Source organism: Neophocaena asiaeorientalis, unplaced genomic scaffold (genome assembly GCF_003031525.2).
Source record: "Neophocaena asiaeorientalis asiaeorientalis breed wild unplaced genomic scaffold, Neophocaena_asiaeorientalis_V1.1 scaffold275, whole genome shotgun sequence".
NCBI classification, from domain to species: domain Eukaryota; kingdom Metazoa; phylum Chordata; class Mammalia; order Artiodactyla; family Phocoenidae; genus Neophocaena; species Neophocaena asiaeorientalis.
The window spans coordinates 10,183,153-10,204,226 of record NW_020173679.1 but is presented as its reverse complement, the minus strand read 5'-3'; the positions used below and the strand labels follow the sequence as shown (position 1 = coordinate 10,204,226).

General features: G+C 44.7%; 1 protein-coding gene across 7 annotated transcripts in view; it reads left to right on the top strand.

Annotated features, from left to right (window-relative positions):
• The first annotated feature begins 3,068 nt into the window (after positions 1-3,068).
• Positions 3,069-21,074, top strand: part of PER3 (period circadian regulator 3) — a 63,505-nt gene continuing 45,499 nt past the window's right edge. For 3 of the 7 annotated variants that reach the window (XR_003003765.1, XM_024749937.1, XM_024749934.1), the window contains exons 1-9: positions 3,070-3,696; positions 4,129-4,274; positions 5,126-5,241; positions 6,451-6,652; positions 11,031-11,082; positions 13,880-14,022; positions 15,446-15,524; positions 17,807-17,913; positions 18,181-18,337. Coding sequence is in view for 6 of the 7 variants with exons in the window: in XM_024749937.1 (XP_024605705.1) it covers positions 3,518-3,696; positions 4,129-4,274; positions 5,126-5,241; positions 6,451-6,652; positions 11,031-11,082; positions 13,880-14,022; positions 15,446-15,524; positions 17,807-17,913; positions 18,181-18,337 (1,181 nt within the window). In the remaining variant the exon portion in view is untranslated. Of the gene's footprint in view, positions 3,697-4,128; positions 4,275-5,125; positions 5,242-6,450; positions 6,653-11,030; positions 11,083-13,879; positions 14,023-15,445; positions 15,525-17,806; positions 17,914-18,180; positions 18,338-21,074 lie in introns of all 7 variants that reach the window. The other 4 variants (XM_024749938.1, XM_024749935.1, XM_024749939.1 and 1 more) reach the window with 4 other exon arrangements.

Here is a 21,074-nt window from a genome sequence, read left to right as displayed (position 1 = left end):
AAACATCCCCTGCCCCGTGCCCCTCCTCCGATCATTCACAGTGTCTGTTCCAGAAATGGCGCCATCACCTACCCAGTGACCACACTAGCCAAATCCACTGGACCTGCTGCTCTTTTTGGTCACCATCTACATCACTCAGGATACGCTGGAGGCGTGCTATGTACCAGACGCCTCCCAAATCGCCACGGCTCAAAGTTTTTTCCTTGCTCGTGCTCTGTGTCCCACGCCAGTCAGGAGGAAGGCTCTCTCGTCAGTCCCTGGGGGGTGGGGTGAGGGGACTTCCTGTAAACATTCGTTTCCGGTTATCACTGCGGAAGGAAAGGAAGGGACCGGCAGGAATTGTGCACTGGCTCTCATCGCCTGCGCCTGGAAGTGGAGCCGGCAGCCCTGCTCACGTTTCATTGGCCAAAGCAGGTCAGGTGACCATGGCTCACCTCAGAGGTGGGGGGGAGTCCTGTCGGTCACCCAGAGGAGAAATGGAATGTTTGTGAACATCTTCCTTTGTGTCAACAACTTCAGTCAAAGAATGGGGGCAAATTCCCCGTGTCTGGTATTTTCTAATGACTCGTGTCTCTTACACGATAATTCTAGATTTGCATCACCAATAAAATGTTTCTTAAGGTATGGTAACTTTTTTATTGGTTCTGAATGATGATTCATTATTTGCTTTAAAATTGACCGGACTCGGGCTTCGCTGGTGGCGCAGTGGTTAAGAATCCACCTGCCCGTGCAGGGGACACGGGTTCCAGCCCTGGTCCGGGAAGATCCCACATGCCGCGGAGCAGCTAAGCCCGTGGGCCACAACTACTGAGCCTGTGCTCTAGAGCTCGTGAGCCACAACTGCTGAGCCCGCATGCCACAACTACTTAAGCCCGTGCGCCTAGAGCCCGTGCTCCGCAACAAGAGAAGCAATGAGAAGCCTGCACACCGCAACGAAGAGTAGCCCCCGCTCGCCTCAACTAGAGAAAGCTGGCACACAGCAACAAAGACCCAATGCAGCCAAAAATAAATAAATAAATAAATAATACCTTAAAAATAAGATAAAATAAAATTGACCAGACTGCTTAGTGCATTTAAAAATAAGCAAACTTATTTCCAACTGAGCTGCTTTTCATAGTAGCACAAAATTCAATCTGTAAAAGTAGAATTTACTAAATAAACCAATTATGGCATAATTATTAGAAAATAATTTTTTTTTCTCATCTTTTAAATAGCAAGCTAAGTGCATTTAGAAATCTTCTACTTGGCTTTATACCGCCAAGACGGACAATCCCCTGTTGGGAGAAGTGCCTGCCTCTGGCCAAGGCTCTGGATCCCCAGCCTCATGAAGGACTTCTCTCTGGCAACTGCCTCTTGTCTGCAGCCCTTCCCTCCTGCGTCATTCACTTCTCCCTTCTTATTGGATCACCCCATCACTTAATAGTGATGCCCACATCCCTCCCTCCAGCCAACAAATACTTGTCTATAGCTCGTCACAGCAAAATTCCTCCCTATGTCTTCCTGTAGTCATTGCCTCACATCCTACTTTTCTTCAATCCACACCACTGAGACGTCTTTAACCAAGGTCACCATCTTGCTGAAGCCCAACAGGAAATTCTCAGCCTTTGTCTCACTCTGCTTATCACCAGCATTTGGTAAAGTTGCCAGCTCTCTCCTTGAAATGCTTCGTTATCAAGCTTCCAGGACCCCACACTCCTCTGGTTTTCTTTCAGCCTCATCTATGGCTCCTTATTCTTTGCTTGGTTCTCTGCCTGACCTCTGAATCTCTGTGTGCCCCAAATCTTGGTCTTTGGCCCTTTTCTCTCTGTCGGCACTCTCTCACTGACACCATTTCACCCATCACTGTAAACTCCATAGAGACCCCGACGACTGCCAAATGTAAGCTGTACCTCCACCCCCGGCTTCTCCCCTAAGTTCCCAGCTGGGAGATCCAATTGCCTACCTGACCACTCACTCCACTTGGATGTTTAGTGCACATCTCAAACATGGCATGTGGAAAACAGTTCTCTGTTCTCCCTTCATCAAAACCTGCCATCCCCAGACCAGCACTCAGTAAATATTTGCTGAATGAATGCAGTTTAACAAAATATTCAGAAGAGAGTAAGCATCATTTGGAGAAATAAGGTGGTTTATCCAATACCTAATATGAACAGTTACCACACTTCACTTTCCCCTCCTCTTATTTACAATTCCTTTCATTCATCCAACCAATACTTAAGATTTCTGATGTACCAGGCACCGGAGAGGGGCGGAATTCTACAAGGCACCTTCCATTTCGGAGGAGTCGAGACACAAATAAAAAGAGTCTTCCGACGGTGTTCTTTAAAGACCTTCTCTACACCTTCCTTTCCCAAAATAATGTCTTTTACAGACACTTGTCTTCCTCCAGTTGCTAAGTGAATCTTTAACTTTAGGAAGACCAGGGAAATGTTTTAAGTTTCACTGTCAGAATTCCGCTTCTAAAAACCGGGTTTGATCTTTCCAGGGCTGCTACACTGCCGGGTCCTCAGAGCCCCTCACTTAAGAGTCCGCGGGAGCGAGAGCAAGAAGGTCGTTAAGAAAAATGGAAACGACGGGAACCCGAGAAGACGCAGGGAAAGCGCTGGGACGTCTGCCAAGCGTGGTCCCGATCCGCCCGCTGCGCTGCGCCGCTCTCCCCAACTCTAGAGCTGGGGTAGCCGCGGCCGCTCACGTGGAGACCGTGCAGGCCCCGCCCACCCCGCCGCCCGGGGCCCGCCCCCTCATGACTGGCGGCTCCAGCGCCCTAATCACTGCCGCGCTCGCTCCAGCGGCCCCCGGGGCCCATCCCCCGGGGCCAGGAGCGGGGCGGGGACTGGAGCCTCCTCAGGGCCCCTCCGCCCCCTCCTTACGTGCCAGCCGGCCGGGATTGGCCGAGCGCCGTCCTCGGGCCGACCCCCGGCGTTACGTAAAGAGCTCCGGGACCTTTGCCCCGCTCACTCGCCTCCGCTTATGTAACGGGGACGCCCCTGCGCGGGTCCCGCCCCCAGGCCAATGGGGTCCCGCAGGGCCGGCAGCGGCAGCCAATCGCGCGACCCGTGGGCGGGGAGGCCTCGGGGCCCGCCGGGCGCGGTCGCCCCGAGCCTGTCCTGCGCTGTGGGAACTTTGTGCTTCAAGTTGCCCCTTGCCGGGTGCGGGTCCTGGGTGCACGCCGACTCTCGGGGCGGCCGGAGCCGGGATCCCCCTGAGGCTGCCCAGCCCGCGAGCCACAGCCGAGCTTCCAGCATCAGATTGTGTTTCTCTTGACACTTGTCACCTTTGTTTCCACCGTCCCCCTCCACGGTGGACCTCCCGTGAGCGGAGACGTCCAAGACTGCAGGCAAATACTGGGGAGAAAAGTGCTCCCGGAGGAGCAGAAAGAGTACCTCTACTTGCCGGCTTGTGATGACTGACATTTTCTCTGAGACGATGGCCTGGACCAAAATGAGAAGTACATTTCCGTCGCCGATCGCAAAGTAGTAAAGTAGCAGGCGACAGGCTGAGGACTGCCGGGCGAGCGATGGATCCCTGTGAAGATCTGGAAGTGTCCGGTGGTAAATCTCAGGACTCTAGGCGGAGGCAGCCTCATGAACTTGAAGGACCACAGGCCAGCGGTCCTGAGGCGCTGGGGAAGGACTCTGCTGAGATGTGGAGCCGGAAATACCAGCTGCGGAGCAAATACGTGCAGACCAGCAACAGGTGAAGTAACCTGATGTGTTTGTTGTTCTCTGCTGGGGTAGTAGAGGGGAAAGGCGGGCTTACATCTTTCTATGTTTTGTTTGTAAGCCTACGAAAAAGTTTAAAGAGACTCAGACAACTTAGAATGAAATACCCTGGAGAAACTGAAGGAAATTAACCAAAAGGTAAAAAGTGGTTGAGGAATTTAGCTGACCGTAGGCTGAAGTGGGAATAAGAGAGTGGAAAATGCTTGATGTTTACCAATTTCTTTGCCTGGGATTCTCCACCTGTAAAAAAAAAAAAAAAAAAAGTGGTGGATAATAAATCTGTGAACTAAATGAGCTGATCCATGTTAAGGGCTTAGAAAGCGGGCCTGGCATGAAATACGCTGTTCAGTAAAAGTTGACTTATTATAATCGAAAGTGTGAATTTAGAATCTTTTTTACCTTACAGTGAACCACAAGATCACAACAGAGTTTCCAAAGACCTTATAACGGTTGTCCAAGAAATGAAAAAATACTTTCCGTCAGAGAGACAGAGTAAACCAAGCACCCTGGATGCTCTCAACTATGCCCTTTGCTGTGTACACAGCGTGCAAGGTAAACGGGCTGGAGAGGGAATGCAGTCGTGCACGGACACCACTGCTCGTAAACAGCAGCCGGGCCAGAGCAGTTGTCTGCCTGGTTTTAGGCACAGAAATGTTTTGAGCTTTTTATGGTGCTTTATGTGAGATGTGCAAATCTACGCTGATGGCATTAGCATCTTAGTTTTTCACGTGACCACTCGGAGAACCTTATTTGTGTCATAGCTTAGTAACTGTGCGGTATTTTGCTGATTTGTTTCAGGAGAGTAGAGCTCGGTATAAGCACATTTTGAAGATTCCCTTTTTAAAAGAATATTGTCTTCTGTGACTATTAGGGGAAAAATACACTTGATTAAATACATTTACATTTCCCTGCCATAGACATACTTTTAAAATACAGTCATGGTGTATCAGGAATTTACCAAATTGAAAACGAATGGTTGTAAACATTTTTTTCTTTTTATGGCTTTTCAGACTTCTTCTCAAGGGATTTTAAAAATACACATTCTGTAGCACAAACCTCTGTGGCTTCATAGATGGTATATAGTTCCTGAATCCTGGAATAATGTTTCTGCCATACAGATTTCCTGTGTGTGTATTTGGAATTTTGGGTTTCAGTACCTTGTTTTGGTACCTTCAGTGTGTCTCATTCCTTGTGATCTGGAACATGCAGAATTCATAAAATTCAAAATCTTAAGTTTGTACAACTATCAGTATTTTAGTTGAAAGAAGAAAATGATCTGGTGTCAAGGAAAACATGCTGAGGTGTCCTCATCCTGAAAAACAAGCCTGCTTTTATACTGATAAAAAATGATCTAAAGATACTGTTGCCACTGGACTACCTGTTTATTTTCCTGTGTTTCTTAGCAAACAGTGAGTTTTTCCAGATTCTCAATCAGAATGGAGCGCCTCAAGCAGACGTGACCATGTACAGTCTTGAGGAGCTGGCCACTGTTGCTTCAGAGCACACTTCCAAAAACACAGTAAGAATTCACAAATTTTGCCATGTCAACCTGGGTGATTTTTCCTAACGATCTTATCTAGATGTAGATTTTTAAAAATAATAACTGAGCATTTCAGTGACTACAATTTGAGGTCAAGCATAGGAGAAAACTGCTAAAGAGGCCTTGTGGAGTTTCTCCTGCCCTTGCCAGAGAAAACATCTAAAAACAGGAAGCAACACATAAGTAGTAGTTGGCTTTGCTTCCGTCATGAGGTGCCTCTCTCTCCTTAGCATCCCTGAGTTCTCTCAAATGAAGAAAAAAATAACACTGCAGAGTGATTTCCTGCATCTTATTCTAATCTCCGAATTGTTAATTTCTATTTATATCATTCTTAGTTCCAATACCTACTACTTCAAGTTGTAACAACTGGATTTTATAGAACAGGTGAGTTGAGATGCTGTCATTTTTTGTAAAATTTTGGAAGAGGTATCTTTTTTGAATCTCTTCATGTTGACAGAATAATTGAGCCTCATGTTCTGCTGATATGATGGAGATTACTTAATTTACGTGTAGACCTCAACATAATTGTAACTTAAAGATTTTATAATATCGGAGCACGAGCTATCCCTAATGTTACAGCGCTTATTTTACTAACTGATGTGTTTATAATACTGTAGTAGGTGCTGTGGAGATTTAAGGGAAAAAAAGTTTAAGGAAAACATTTTCCCTTTAAGATCTTCAAAGTAAACCTAGAGAGGAAAACGTACGCCACTTGCTAGCAGGTACAAACAGTGGCCGATTATAAATAAGCTATGTTTATGTCTAATGGAACACATTAGAGAAATGATTCTTATGTAATGAGGTTTGTCAAAGACAACGTCTTGGAGCACGTGAATCTTGAGCTTGGTCTTGAAGCCTGGAGTATGCTTATGGGTGAAGAGAAGGCAGTCCTTCCAGGTACAGTTTGCAAAGGAGAAGGAATCAGAAGTGTATACAGTGTATACACTGTGTTTAGTCCGTGTAGAATGAGCTGGCGCATTGTTTGGCAGAACTTAAACCTTCAGAGGGAACAATGCAGGTTTTACAGCGATTTATTGCCTTTGCAGGGGTGTGTGTGTGTGTGTGTTTTAAGCTACTGATCGTGGTATTAAGCTATTGTTCGTGGTAGACGTCTAGACGAAATTTATTCAGGGAATATTGCCAGTGTGTATCTCAATATTTTGCATTTATTTTAAATATTTTTCATAGGATACCTTCGTGGCAGTTTTTTCATTTCTGTCTGGAAGGTTAGTGCACGTTTCTGAACAGGCTCCTTCGATCCTGCACTGTAAGAAAGAGTTCTTAGAGTCCTCTCGTTTCGTTGAACTGCTCGCCCCTCAAGACGTGAGGGCGTTCTACACACACACTGCCCACGCTCAGCTTCCTTTCTGGAACAACTGGACCCAAAGAGGTAATGGGACCAATATTCAGATGTTTATCTTGCCTGGTAAAGATCAGTTTCATTCTTCCAGAAATAGTACACAAATGAATGCCTTATTCAGAACATGCAAATATATAGTTTTTCTTATTTCTTCATTTTAAAAGTCAGAATGTGAGGAAAATAGCATTTTAAATGCTGCTAATAACATAAAGATCCAATAAATTCGTTTTCATTTAATCAAGTTAGTTTCACAGACTATATGCCATAGATATGGTGTGTTACAGCATCATGTATAGCAGGTTAATTGCTACAAAGTGTCTGTTGTTAATAAAATTAAATGTTTTTCCTCTTATACTGACTTCATTATTTCTCTGCTTTGCTCTGGAGGTAAGCTTCTCAAAGTTAGATCCCTTTCCAGCTTTTCTTCTCCCCAAAAGTTATGAATCTCATCATTTTGTTTTCCTTCTGAAAGCCTGCTTTTCCTGAACTGGGGGTGGGGAGTGGGTTCCCACTCACAGTTTTCTTTGTGTTATTCAATCCCATGTAATCTTTCATTCATTCATTCATTCTTTTTTTAAAAAAAATATTTATTTATTTATTTGGTTGTGCCGGGTCTTTGTTGCGGCAGGCGAGCTCCTTAGTTGCAGCTCTCCAGCTCCTTAGATGCAGCACGTGGGCTCCTTAGTTGCAGCACGTGGGCTCTTTAGTTGTGGCTTGAGGGCTCCTTACTTGTGGCTCACGGGCTCCTTAGTTGAGGCATGCGAGCTCTTAGTTGCGGCATGCATGTGGGATCTAGTTCCCTGACCAGGGATCGAACCTGGGTCCCCTGCGTTGGGAGGGCAGAATCTTCACCACTCCACCACCAGGAAAGTCCCATTCATTCTTTCTTAAGTCACCCTTTATTCCCTATTTCATATTTTTTGTGAAATGTCTCTTAAAGAACTTAGTAAAGATCAGCTTCCTTTTTGATCCCAAACCCTTTTCTCTCATTTTAAAAAAATTTTTATTATTTTTATTATGGTAAAAAACACACTCACAAAATTTACCATCGTGACCATTTTCAAGTGTACAGTCCAGCTGCATTAAGTACATTCACAGTGCTGTGAGACAGATCCTCAGAACTTCATCCTGCAAATCTAGAGCTCTGTACTCATTCTGGTTTTTAATCCAGTTCTCAGTCCAGTGAAGAACAGTGTTACAGCCTTCTTTTTTCAATCCCAGACCCTTGCCCCATTCTCTGTGCACGTTTTATATAAGCTTCAGAAAAGACACCTGTCACCCTTGCTTTCTTCCAGCTCCCTCTCTCCTTTTGCCTTCATTCAAAAACACTGACTTCATTTTTCTTCCTCTTTCCGAAACATGCGTTTTCAACCTTCAATTGTCCACGTTTGTTTCTCTGCTTTTGTTCATCGTTTATTCATTCCGTAGACATTATATAGCAGTGTCTGTGGGCCAGGAGCTGTTCTAGGTGCTAAGGTACAACAGTGAACAGAACTGACATGTGATACTACAGTTCACCAGGTCTTTCCCATTTTCCCTTCGGTATTGCCCTATAGTCTCTGTCTGATCTTTTCACTTGTCTTTTTTTGGCTGTGCTGCAAGGCTTGCGGGATCTTAGTTCCCCGACCAGGGATCAGACCTATGTGCCTGCAGTGGAAGTGCGGAGTCCCAACCACTGGACCACTAGGGAATTCCCTGATCTTTTCACTTCCTTATCTTTGCTAATTACTTAATGGTATTTCCCCTACTTGTAAAAACATAATAGTCCCTAAAAGTGTTGTCTCTTGGACCTAAACATTTACTTGCTCCATAAAGATGATGGCCATTTAGTTTACTTCTCACACTATACTTTCGCTTTAGGAACCCCAAGGATCCACGCCCTCCTTGAGGGCCGTTGTTTAGCTCCACACCATTTCTGGGCTGTGCTCGTGTTACCTCTTTCTGTCCCTTCCTTTGAGCTCATAGGACATTAAGAGGACCCGGGAAGCTCTAAACTCAGCAGTTGTCAGCCTTGGCCCTGTGTTAGAGCACCTTTCCCCTTAGGCTTGTTGTACAGACCTCTCAGAAGGATCTGACCGCTGTTTCTTTAGAACACACTTCCAGAAACAAGAATTCGCACGTTCCAGCCCAGGTGTGGAAGTGACAGCGGGCCCCCACCTACTGTTTTTGAGATCCGGTAGGCTGGCTCTCTGTGGTACAGGACTCTGGGGGCAGAGGGCAGTTGAATTCAGGTGCCTGCTACAATGTATAAGTAGTGTAAGTGAGAAGTGAGTTCACCTTACAACAGAGTTGCAGTATTTTTTTATGTGCAAAGAATGTTAAGCTCAGAATCTGAAGGTCTGAGTTTCAAATTGCATTCTGTCCCTTCGTGAACCTTGGAGGCCACTTGGCTTCTCGTTGTAAAATGAGAATCATAGTTTCTGACGCGCCTGTTAATACAGGGTTTCTGTGAGAGCCCAGCAAGCTGTAGGTTGGGGAAGGCTTGGAGCATTCGCAGCATAAAGGCTCATCTCAACTGTTGTCATCTGTTGAACGGTTACTATTTGCCAGGGACCCTTCTCTTTGCTTTCGTGGATCGACTGAGTTAATCTTCACAGAGACCTTGTGAGGTGTAGGTACTGTCATTCTCCCCGGTAGATGGACACAGTAACTGTATTAGTTCGGGTTTGCCCAGAAGTGGGACGCTGACTGGGGGAGCGGGTGGAAGGTGGTGAGAGGAGCCCTCAGCCCACATCGCTGGCATCGCTGGAAGGAGCGAGGCGGGGGGAGGGCTGGGCAGCAGAAGCCTCGGGCCGCAGCGCAGTCCAGAGAGCTTCTGGGCCAGGCAGCCAGAGGGGGTCCACCCGCTGGAGGAGCCCGGCGTCTCCATGGAATGGTCCTGCCTCGTTGCCTGCTCCGTGTACGGGCACGGGCCGGGGGCAGCCCGCGGGAAGCAGGGCTCAGGCAACAGTCGGGTCCCTCAGAGCCAGCAACTGTGCCATTTCTTAGCTGCCATGGTCACAGAGATGCCAAGGTCACACTGCCTGCAAGTATGGAGCCGGCCTTCACCTTGGCAGCGTGCATCCAGAGCCCGTCTGACCCCACGGCTGCTGGGACTGCACCTTAAAGCGGGAGAACTGTCCTCAGCCAAAGGCAAGCGTTTGAAAGTGTCACTGAGGGACGGTTCCCGCCCCCCCCACGAGAATCAGCTCAGAAAATCAAGGATAGTTTTGAAAAAGCTTTATCTTGCCTTAATTCCTCCACAGAAACTCCAGAAACAGTTTCTGTGTTAAGATGATAGCATATCTTAGAGTAGTTAATTTCTTTAGCTTACTTTGTCAAGTTCTTTCTGTTATTTCTCCCAGACATTCTGTAAGAACTTCTGGCTTCAGAATTCTGGGTCTGTAACTTTCATAGTTTCACGAATTACAGGAGTTTGGTCACTGGTCCCTTTACTTTTAAACTGGAGGGCTTTTCTTTAATTGTGAACATTTTTCTTGATCACTCAAAAGCCCATTTTCTTATTCTTCCTATGATCCTTTCCTTAGGAGTACAAACACCTGGACCATGTTCAGTATTTTGGTTCTTCAGAATCCTCATTGAAGGTGCTCCTTCAGTGTATATTTTTTTAAAAACGTCTCCTTGGTTGTAAACATTTCCTTGGTTTCTATAACTGAAAACTTTTCACTCCAGTGAATAAATGCCCAAAAGATGTATATTCAGGGAGTTCTACCAGACGAAATAAAGTAATCAACAGACATTTGGAAATAAGTTCAGTTTCCTAAGATGGGCAAATTTAAATGTTTCTGAATTACCACCTCACACATCAATAAAATAAATGCGAAGTCAATAAAACTGAAGCAAAACCTTTGGCATGAGGGATGTGAGAAAGTGTTATTAATGACCCTGAATTGGTACCATCTGCTGGAGCTAAGTTTGCCAATATATGATGAGAGTCATGAAATGATATCATCTAATCTAGGAACACAGCTCTGGGGAATTTGTCCAAGGAAAGAAATGTATGTATCCTCTACCTGAAAGCTCTAAGTAATCGGAATTCCCAGTTTTTGAGACGTGTCCGAACTATTACAGGGGAATAGAGTATTACCAGCGAAATAACTGTGTCGCAGGGTGATTATGTTGACATTTGAAGCAGTGAGTCCAGGCAGGAGCAGAAATGCAGACAGGACTGCAGGGGGTGACAGGGAGAGGCCTCCGTCAGGTGCTCTCGGGGCCTCACCTGAGGGTTACTATTCAACACGAAAAAGCCCTGGGAAATTACTGGATGGAACTAGATCTTAGAGAGGGAGGAGAGTCCTATTTTAATCAAGAGCAGCTCTGTCCCTGAAAAGAGTCTCCCCTTTGTGCAGTGACAGTTTGGGGAGGAGCTGCGTGCGGGCGGGACACTGACACGTGTGTTTGTTTCCAGCAGCCTCATGCTATGAATTCGCTCCGGTGAAATCCTTTTTCTGCAGGATCCGGTGAGTGTGGGAGCTCCTGGAGGCCAGGAGCGGTGGAGTGGGCTCTGGGTTTACTTTATTTTTTATTCATTTATTTTTTTTTAACTGACTGTGTAGTTGATTCACAATGTTTCAGCTGTACAGCAAAGTGGTTCAGTTATACATGTGTGTGTGTGTGTATATATATATAATTATATACACATATATACATACATATATATATTCTTTTTCAGGTTCTTTCCCATTATTGGTTATTACAAGATATTAAATATAGGTCCCTGTGCTATAAGGACAGGGAACTATATTTATATATGCTATAGGACCTATAAAGTAGGTCCTTGTTTTTGTGTTTTATATATAGTAGTCCTTATCTGTTAATCCCAAATCCCAAACTCATCCCTCTGATTTTATTTGGCACGTATTTTGATGCCTTATTCAACTAGGTCTGTTGTGGATACAAAAGACAAGACTTGGTTCTTGTTTGTGCTTTGATTGAGGAGAAGATACATGTTTGTGCTTTGATTGAGGAGAAGATACATGTACTTATGAGAAAAGTAGATAATGATGCAATAGGGGAAGAGACCAGAAAGATCATTCTTAACCCAGGGGCACGTGAGGGTTACTGGACATGAAATATACTTTCAGATGACAGTTTTTTGGAGCTCTTTAGTTTTTGTTTTTCAGTCACATTGAAACTTAATTTTTGAAATTTTGAACAACCTGAAAGAAAGCAAGATAGATATATTTATGAGGACTTAAAAGGTCCAGTGACAGTGAACTAGAAGAAAAGAGATCAAAATTTTAATAGTAGTTGATTTCTGGTAGGATTTATTAGTGATTTTTTTTCTCTTCCAAATTTACTTTGATATGTTAATGTTACTTTCAAAGTAAAAAGAAAAAATGGTTTTAAATGACGTCATGATCGCCAACAGTAGTATTGAGGTTACTAAATGCTCTTGATTTGCGGGGAAGAGAAATCCTTGTAATGGATCATTCAGACACTCCATGGAACTGAGGGGGACTCGCGCTAAGAGTATTTGAATGCTTGGGGAGGGATAACCTGGAAAGGTGTGCGTGTGTGGGGAGGGCCATGTCGGTTCTTTCTGTCACTCGCAGGTGAGTTGTTGGTTATGAAGATCTGAGAAAAGTGCCTGCCGCGTAGTAAGCGCTCTGTGTGTTTCTTATGTTGGTAAATGTTTTCAGGTGCCTTTCCTGAGCCAGGGGAGACCTAGCAGCATATACTGGTGGGATAGTTTCGGGTGCGAGATAGAAAGAGTAGTCAGGTGACGTGGGAGTCTTGGCTCAAGGTGCCATGTATTGGGGAGGAGGAAACTGTAGGACAAGCAGCTGTCTGGAGAGCAGAGGGGAGAGCGTGTGCCTTAGTTTTAGGTGAGTGTGCAGTGTCGAGTAGAAATCTGCCTCGTGATGTTGACGAGGCGTTGGTCCAGGAGCCCGGGGTTCAGGGGAGGAGGCCGGCCTAGAGACAGATGTGCAGGTCATCGGCGTATAGATGGCACTGAGAAGCTCAGGACGGGATGAGCCTGGAGAAAGCACGCACAGAAATGGGAGGGGAGCCACTAGCACAAGTACAGATGCTCGCAGGTGAGTGCCAGGAGAAGGTGCTCTTCTGAGCGGTGACGTAGGAAGCAGGGTCACAGCTGAGAGTGGAGAAGTGACAGGAGATGCTGGAGTTAGAGGAGAGAAGAGAGCGGGGAGGGCGGCCAGAGACCCCCGAACATCCACGCTCGTGACGGTTGGCAAGGAGAGGTGCGATGGGCAGAAACGGGGGAGCGTGAAATACAGGTTGGGACGTTCGGGCAGATCCAAGTGGAAACGTCTTCCAGGCAGCCAGGCTGATGAAACAGGATGGACATCTGTGTGCTCGTTGCAGACCCCTCGCCCCCGGGAGCCTCCTGGGAGGGAGCGAGCAGCCTCCGCGCCGGTTGGCCCAGAGGGTCCAGCCCCACCGTCTCCCTGTAGCTAGGCACGGTGGGTGATGCTGAGCCGCACACCAGGTCTGCGCCGGGCAGCGGAGCGGCTGAGGCGGTGGGACTGAATCGGTCATTTGAACGAGGGCGTAGGAAGGGCTGACGGAGGGCCGGCTTAGGGGCGTGATCCCAGAGGGCCTTGTTTTCCACCATGTGGTACTTGGTTTAGATACACGAGGCAAGATAGGTGGCTGTGCCTGCCCCTCTTCCCAGCAGGAACAGAAAGTCACGCTGAAATTAGTGAGCGGTTCACACTCACCTTGGTGAGCCGCCTCTCCAGAAAGCCTCCTACTCATCCAGTAACAAACGAGTATCATTGCCTGTGACTATTGAAAATTTAAACTAACGTGTCCCTCCTTTTAAAAATAAATATGTTTTGGACTTCCCTGGTGGCGCAGTGGTTAAGAATCCGCCTGCCAGTGCAGGGGACACGGGCTTGAGCCCTGGTCCGGGAAGATCCCACGTGCCGCGGAGCAACTAAGCCCATGAGCCACAACTACTGAGCCCACGAGCCACAACTACTGAGCCCGTGAGCCACAGCTACTGAAGCCCGTGCCCCTAGAGCCTGTGCTCCACAAGAGAAGCCACTGCAATGAGAAGCCCGCGCGCCGCAACGAAGAGTAGCCCCCGCTCACCAAAACTAGAGAAAGCCCACATGCAGCAACGAAGACCCAACACAGCCAAAATAAATAAATAAATATGTCTAAACATTTTAGATTCAGACACGTCTCTCTTGGAAATTACCAACAAAACATTTTCCCCCGCCTTGTTTCACATTGGACTAAGTGAACAAGTCAGGACTGGTACTAAACCATTTTTCTTCTCTTCAGTGGAGGTGAAGCCCAGGAGCTGGGGCAGCCTTACTGCCCGTTCCGGATTATCCCCTATTTGATTCATGTGCACAGCTCGGCCCGCCCGGAGCCTGAGCCCTGCTGTCTCATGCTGGTGGAGAAGATTCATTCTGGTTACGAAGGTAGGTCAGGAGCGTCTGCGTTTAGGTCAGATGTGACGTGTCAGCACATCAGAAAGAAGCACGTGAAAGCCTGTTTACTGCAGCCACTGTCTTCAGCTTGGCCCTGAGCTGATCTTCCCTGACGTCTCTGTTTGCTGACCTTGACTTCCTGTGTGCTCATCTCCTTTAAGGACAGCATGGCCCAGGGGTCTGAGCATAGACTTGGCCACAGATACGCAGTCTTCTAATCCTTTCTCTACTGGTGACCATCCTGTGGCCTTTTGCTTCTGTCTTGCGTGACAGAAGAGCATTGAAATTGTTGCATACAGAGGTTACAAGAATGAATTTATATTTTTAAGTGTTTTGAAAGCCCCCTGCGTAACAAGTATAATTTATGTCTTCCAGTGGCAGAACAGCATTGCTAAATTCTTATATCAAAACAGAAGCAGCTTCCATTTATCATTTGAAATTACAGTTGGTTCTGCTGTAATGTGACATATGCTTTCCTAAAACTTACCATCCTGTGCAGAAAAATTCACACAAACCACAGGGCTTATGGGAAAAATGAGTTTAGGGGCACAACAGTCAAGTAACCATACATTAAAAATAAGACGGGAATCTCATAAAATGGTAACACGGTGTTACACATTCAGTGATGAAGAAATGCACAAGTGATGCGGTAAATGCGGCTCGCCACAGCGGAAAAGCCCTGCGGTTTGCTGTGGACGTGGGTGTTGGAAGGGCTGCAGCTTGTGCATTACTGTGAGGAGTGAGGGGAAGGCGGACTGAAATCAGAGGGAAAGTTCCATCACCAGGTTGGACGGGCGTGGCTCAGAGCAAACCTGGTGAACAGAGGCTGCAGGTGGATGTTTCAGGTGTGTGCATGTTTCTTCATGTTCCTCAGTGACTCCATTCAACTAGCTGCTCTTTTCTGCATTCACCTCGTGCTTCTTGGAAATGAAATCGTGCGTAAGCAAATGCGGAGTTAGTGTCATGCTCAAATTGTTCCCTGATGTGCTAATCACTACATTGTCAAAGCAGACTGTAGCAGCACTGACCGTGCCAATTTTATTACAGATTAAATATGTCCCTATTGTACTGACGTTTCACATCCTATTTGCTTAGTTGTATTCAACCACTAAATATGATGAAACATTTTTGTCCTGAACTCTAAATGACCCCATCTTTGACTGTTAGATTGTGATGGGTAAGCTATTCGATGTACACAGACTTTCTGTCTGTTTAAAATTAACTGTAGTAGGCATCACGTTTTGACCTAATTAAAATGTGGTTAATAATGAAAGTTATTAGCTTTGGCTGCTCAAAGGCCAGGTCCCTAGGTGAGATTTCTGCCATGGCCTATAGAGTTTGTTCCCTCTTTAATATGTTAAGTGGATAGTTAATTAGGTATTTGCCTTTAAACCAGTCTTTCTGGTTTCCATAGCTCCTCGAATCCCAGTGGATAAAAGAATTTTTACCACAACACACACCCCCGGGTGTGTTTTTCTTGAAATAGATGAAAGGTAAGTACTTCTTTAAGCCTAAAAGAAATTTGTTTCTGAAAATAAATAAAAATATTTAAAAGTTTACATAACGTTTAACATGTTAAACGTAACATGATAGAGCTGAATCTATTCATTTGCGTATTTGAGTTTTGGTAGTTTGAAATTTGTGTTGTGTAAATTTTTTTTAATATTTATTAATTTTCCTTATATATATATATTTTTGACTGCGTCGGGTCTTAGTTGCAGCACACGGGGTCTTTGTTGAGGCACGCAGGATCTCTTCGTTGCAGCGCGTGGTCTTCTCTCTAGTTGCAGCGTGCGGGTTCCAGAGCGCGTGGGCTTTGTAGTTTGTGGCATGCAAGCTGTCTCACTGAGATGCACGAGCTCAGTAGTTGTGGCGCGCGGGCTTAGTTGCCCCGCGGCGTGTAGGATCTTAGTTCCCGGACCAGGGCTCAAACCTGTGTCCCCTGCATTGGAAGGTGGATTCTTTACCACTGGACCACCAGGGAAGTCCCGTGTTGTGTAAATTTTTAATGTAAATATCTTGCATGTTATAGTGCTAAGATTTACACATTATCATATTTATTTCAAAGCTTTAGGAAAGTCAGAAATTATTTTTCCAGTTTGCACAAGAGGACAATGAACGTGGGCCACATGGTATTAGATGACTGTGGTCCAAATGAGACCACGACTCTGGCCTCCAAGTCCTATTCCAGTGTTACTTCCACTAGGCAGGTGTTTCCCAAACAGTTTATAATGAATTTTTATTAGTCTGAAGTGGGGGAAAAGAGAAAGAAAAATAAGGCAGATTTTTTGTGTGTGTGAAGAACTGTTACTTATTTTGAACTTAGCGTCCTTCCTGCCTCTTTTTTGGTTATTAAAATAGTCTTTCTTATTTAAAGAGTTAGTGACAGTACATAATAGTTGTTGCTTATTGTTGTTTTTTTGATACCTTTATTTGGAAAAATAAAACATTGTTATCCCCTGTTCGTACCCTCCATTTCCACCTGCATTTACTTAAAAATTTTACTTTGTGAAATCTGAAAATCTGAGAACCAATGTACTGTACCACAGATAAGCATAAGCAAAAATGTCAAAAAACTGGCACAGTTATGATAGTTATTAATTTTGGTTTGTTTTTTTGTTTTGGTTTTTTTTTTTTGCAGTACGCGGGCCTCTCACTGTTGTGGCCTCTCCCGTTGCGGAGCACAGGCTCCGGACGCGCAGGTGCGGCGGCCATGGCTCACGGGCCCAGCCGCTCTGCGGCATGTGGGATCTTCCCGGACCAGGGCACGAACCCGTGTCCCCTGCATCGGCAGGCAGACTCTCAACCACTGCGCCACCAGGGAAGCCCTTAATTTTGGTTTTTAAAAAATTTTAACATACAGGGAATTCCCTGGCGGTCCAGTGGTTAGGATGCCATGCTTTCACTGCCGAGGGCCCAGGTTCAATCCCTGGTCGGGGAACTAAGATCCCACAAGCCGAGTGATGTGGCCAAAAAAAAAAAAAAAAAAAAGCTTTAAAAAATTTTTTTTAACATCTGGAAGTGGGTTTATTACCGTTTAGTTACCCTGAAACTAAACAGTAATTAGTGAGATACTTTGTATAATATAATCTGTAGAAGGTAAGAAAATTTTAGCTGAAGTTATTCTGAAAACAGCTTAAGTTTATTGCAATAGAAAGTATTTGTGAATTTGTACACATAGAAAATGTTTCTGGAGTCAGTTTTATCTAAGTCATCTTGAGTGTCTGTACATCAGAATTTTCCCATGAACCTTTATCCTACAAATGGCTTTGTGACTGGTTGTCTATTTGATATCACCTTTTGGGAGACATTGTTTTTGTATAATTTTAATTATTCTGTATAAATTTGTAGCCTGCTTTATTCATTTAACATCATAAGCATTTTTCTATGTTATAATGTGATCTTTGTAGACTTTTTAAAAGGCAGCGAAATGGAGGGCATCAGAGACCTCTGAGGAACTTGTTAACAATATAGACTCCTAGTCTTACCACAGAAATTCTGATTTAGTAAGCTTGTGGTGAGCCTGCAAATCTGTTTTTTAGAAGTTTCACAGGTGATGCAATATGTCAAATGACCAACACTTCTTAGATTGTGTATCTACTTCCCCACAATGTAGGCACTTGGGTTGTTTGTAGCATTTATAAATGCTGTAATGAACATCTTTTGCATACCCTTTGTCATATTTAGAGTTTAGCTGAAAAGTACGGTTGAAAGTATATAAGGTATGAGTTACTTGGTGCATGTGACATGCTGCCTGTGCTGTGTCTGTGCTCAGAGCAGTGCCTTTGCTGGGTTACCTACCTCAGGATCTGATTGGAACATCCATCCTGGCATACCTGCACCCGGAAGATCGTTCTCTGATGGTCGCCATACACCAAAAAGGTAAGGACCTACTTCTTTATAGGAGGACATTTTTTTTTCATTGATCTTTTTAAGTTTGTCATTTCATTTCTCACTAGAGGGTCTCACAAGCTCTAATCATTAGAGCTTAACCTTTAACCAGGTAAGCAATGTATTGGAACTGCTGAAACAATTTTTTTTTCTATTTTGACATTCTAAAACAGTTACAAATAAATGCCTTAACAAAAGACATTTGTAATCAATATCCGTGTTAAATAAATTCTAATTTTGTCTTACTATTTTGTATAGTCCTGAAGTATGCAGGCCATCTTCCCTTTGAACATTCACCCATTAGATTTTGTTCTCAAAATGGGGATTACATTGTATTGGATTCCAGTTGGTCCAGCTTTGTGAACCCATGGAGCCGGAAGGTTTCTTTCATCATCGGTCGGCATAAAGTGCGAACGTAAGTCGATCAGTTTGCGTATTTTCTAAAAAATCTTTTTCCAAATAATGTTCTTTGGCCCATTGATTCCCCTTTGAATCAACTAACACGTGAACTAGACGAAGGACAGGTTTTTTTCAGTGCTTCTGGAAGACAGTTTGGCAATAAGTATCAAGGGCTTTATAAGATTTCTACCTCCTTGGCCTAACGATTCCCTTATTGGAATATTCCAAAGAAGCCGAAATACAGAAAGCCTTATAAAGAAAAGACAGATTTTGCAGCATTTTAAAATTGTAATAGCTTAAATGTCTATCATTAAGTAGATTCTGAAATATCTACTTGACGTGTTATTATATTGGTCAATAAAAATTTTTACAGCGAGTGTGGGAAATTGATATATTAGATGATGTGAAAAGCAGCATACAGAAGTTTTTATACAGTATGATTATAATTATGTTTAAAACACGAACACTATGAAATAGGAAAAAGAAGATTAGAAGGAAAGAAAATACATTTTGGTTATGTGTGGATAGTGGGACTTTGGGTGAAGTTTTGTTTTTTTTCCTTTTCTGAATTTTAAGGTTCTCTTCAGTGAGCATGTAAAAGTTTTTATATCAGCCTTCTGCTGTCAAATTCCACTTATTTGTGTCGATTTTATTAAATCTTTTTTTTTTTTGATGTGGACCATTTTTAAAGTCTTCATGAATTTGCTACAGTATTGCTTCTGTTTTATGTTTTGTTTTTCTTGGCCTCGAGGCATGTGGGATCTTAGCTCCCCCACCAGGGGTTGAACCTGCACCCCCTGCCTTGGAAGGCAAAGTCTTTAACCACTGGACCACCAGTGAAGTCCCTAAATCTTTATTTTTAATATTTAAATTCTTTCATATTTATTCTCCTGCCAGCATGGCTGACCCAAGCCTGCTTGACTGTTGTTACCTGCCCATACAACAACCTTGCAAAATGGATTCAGAGCAACCTGGACCACGGTTCTTGTAATCTGAGATACTCCTATAGTCCCTGGACTTCGTGGTCCATTTAAAGTTGACCTATAGGTTTCTTAGCTGGCCCATCCCATAAGTTTCCTTTTGATGCCTGTTTCTTTTAAGAGTGGAAATTATACTTAACTCTTCAGTGTCATGCTGAAATTGAGCAACTCTGTCTTTTGTATTTTGTTATACAACTTTGTACACAGAAGAATAAAACTTCTGTGTACAGAACAGTACATCTCCCAGTAAGAGTATTTTATCACGTATTATATCGTGATAGAGTGATGTTTTGGCCACGGTGAGACAGGCCTCAGGTTGGTCTCACCTTGTTGTGCTCCAGGGTTTGGCCTCTCAGCAGAGCAGTTCTGCCGCTTTAATGGAAGAATCGGGCTCCTTGCTGCCCTGACTCATGAGGCTGATTTGTGGTAGAAAACTAACTGGATAATTGAGGTAACGAACATGACTGCCAAGGAAGTGCTATTCGTGCTGCTCGGAAAGGACTTTTTTTTTTCCCAGTAGGGAGACCTCTTGGGAAATGAAAATAAAATCAGATGGTTGGGGACTTCCCTCGTGGTCCAGTGGCTTAGACTCTGCCCTCCTAATGCAGGGGGCCCAGGTTCGATCCCTGGTCCGGGAACTAGATCCCGCATGCCGTAACTCAAAAAAGGTCCCGCGTGCCACAATTAAGACCCGGCACGGCCAAATAAATAAATATTTTTTAAAAATCAGATGGTTGCCTAGGATGAATATAGTTCCTAATACAGTTCCTCTGACGAGACGTCCATCTGGGTGTCTGTTGACCAGTCTAAGTACCTCCCTGTCAGTGCTAGAGGTGCATCCTAGATCATTCTCCAAGCCATCCTTTCAGTTCTTTGATTAAAAATATATGGAATAAACTGACATATTAGTACTCCCAATGTTTTCAGTGTTTTTTAAAATTACACCAATAATTGCATCTCAAGATCCAGGATTATGTGAGGGAAAGAGTTTAGAGGCTAGTAGGTATTAATTTCTCCCATCGAACAGTAATTATCTATTACGCTTATCAAATTATTTTAATGCATTTATTCCTTCAGTAAGTGTTTACGGCCACCTGCTGAGTCAGGCGTTGTGCTAGGCTGAGGCTGAGGTTATAAACAGAACGGACGTTCCCTTTGCTGCCCACCGCGTATGGGAGAACGGAGAACAGCAATGGCACTGTGACGCGCTGAGCAGAGTTTGGGAAAGTGTGACAGTTGACGTAGGGAGGGGGCTGTGTGAGTGTCCGGCTCTCTCCAGGTCCTTCCCAGCGGCTCTGTGGGAAGGGAGGCTAGTTGCAGTTACCTCTGATTTTACAAAACAAACAAACCCGCATTCTGTGAAACAGAGTCACTTTCCCGGCGATCATTGAGACAGGAGGTTGCAAAGTGGAGACGGACCCAGATTTCCTTCTTTACTCCTAGACCCGTTTCCTGACGTCCGCCGCCGCCGCCGCCAACGCTTCATGCCGAGCTTGACACCATTTGATGAAGGCGGCGAATCCTTTGAGTTCTGTAATTGGTGATTAAAAGCCCAACTTGGTTTTGTCGGAAGGGTCACCCCTGGGAACATCCACATCTCATAGCACAAAGCAGAACGTTCTGTTTCCACTCAGCATTGCACTTGAACAGCAGCCCAGACGCCTCTGGAAGACATTCAGGCTCGCAGCACAAGGGGATGCACTTTAGACCCGAGGGACCCTTCTTTGACGCAGCCACGCTTTTACATGCCGGGCCGTGGGAGGCGCCAGAGGA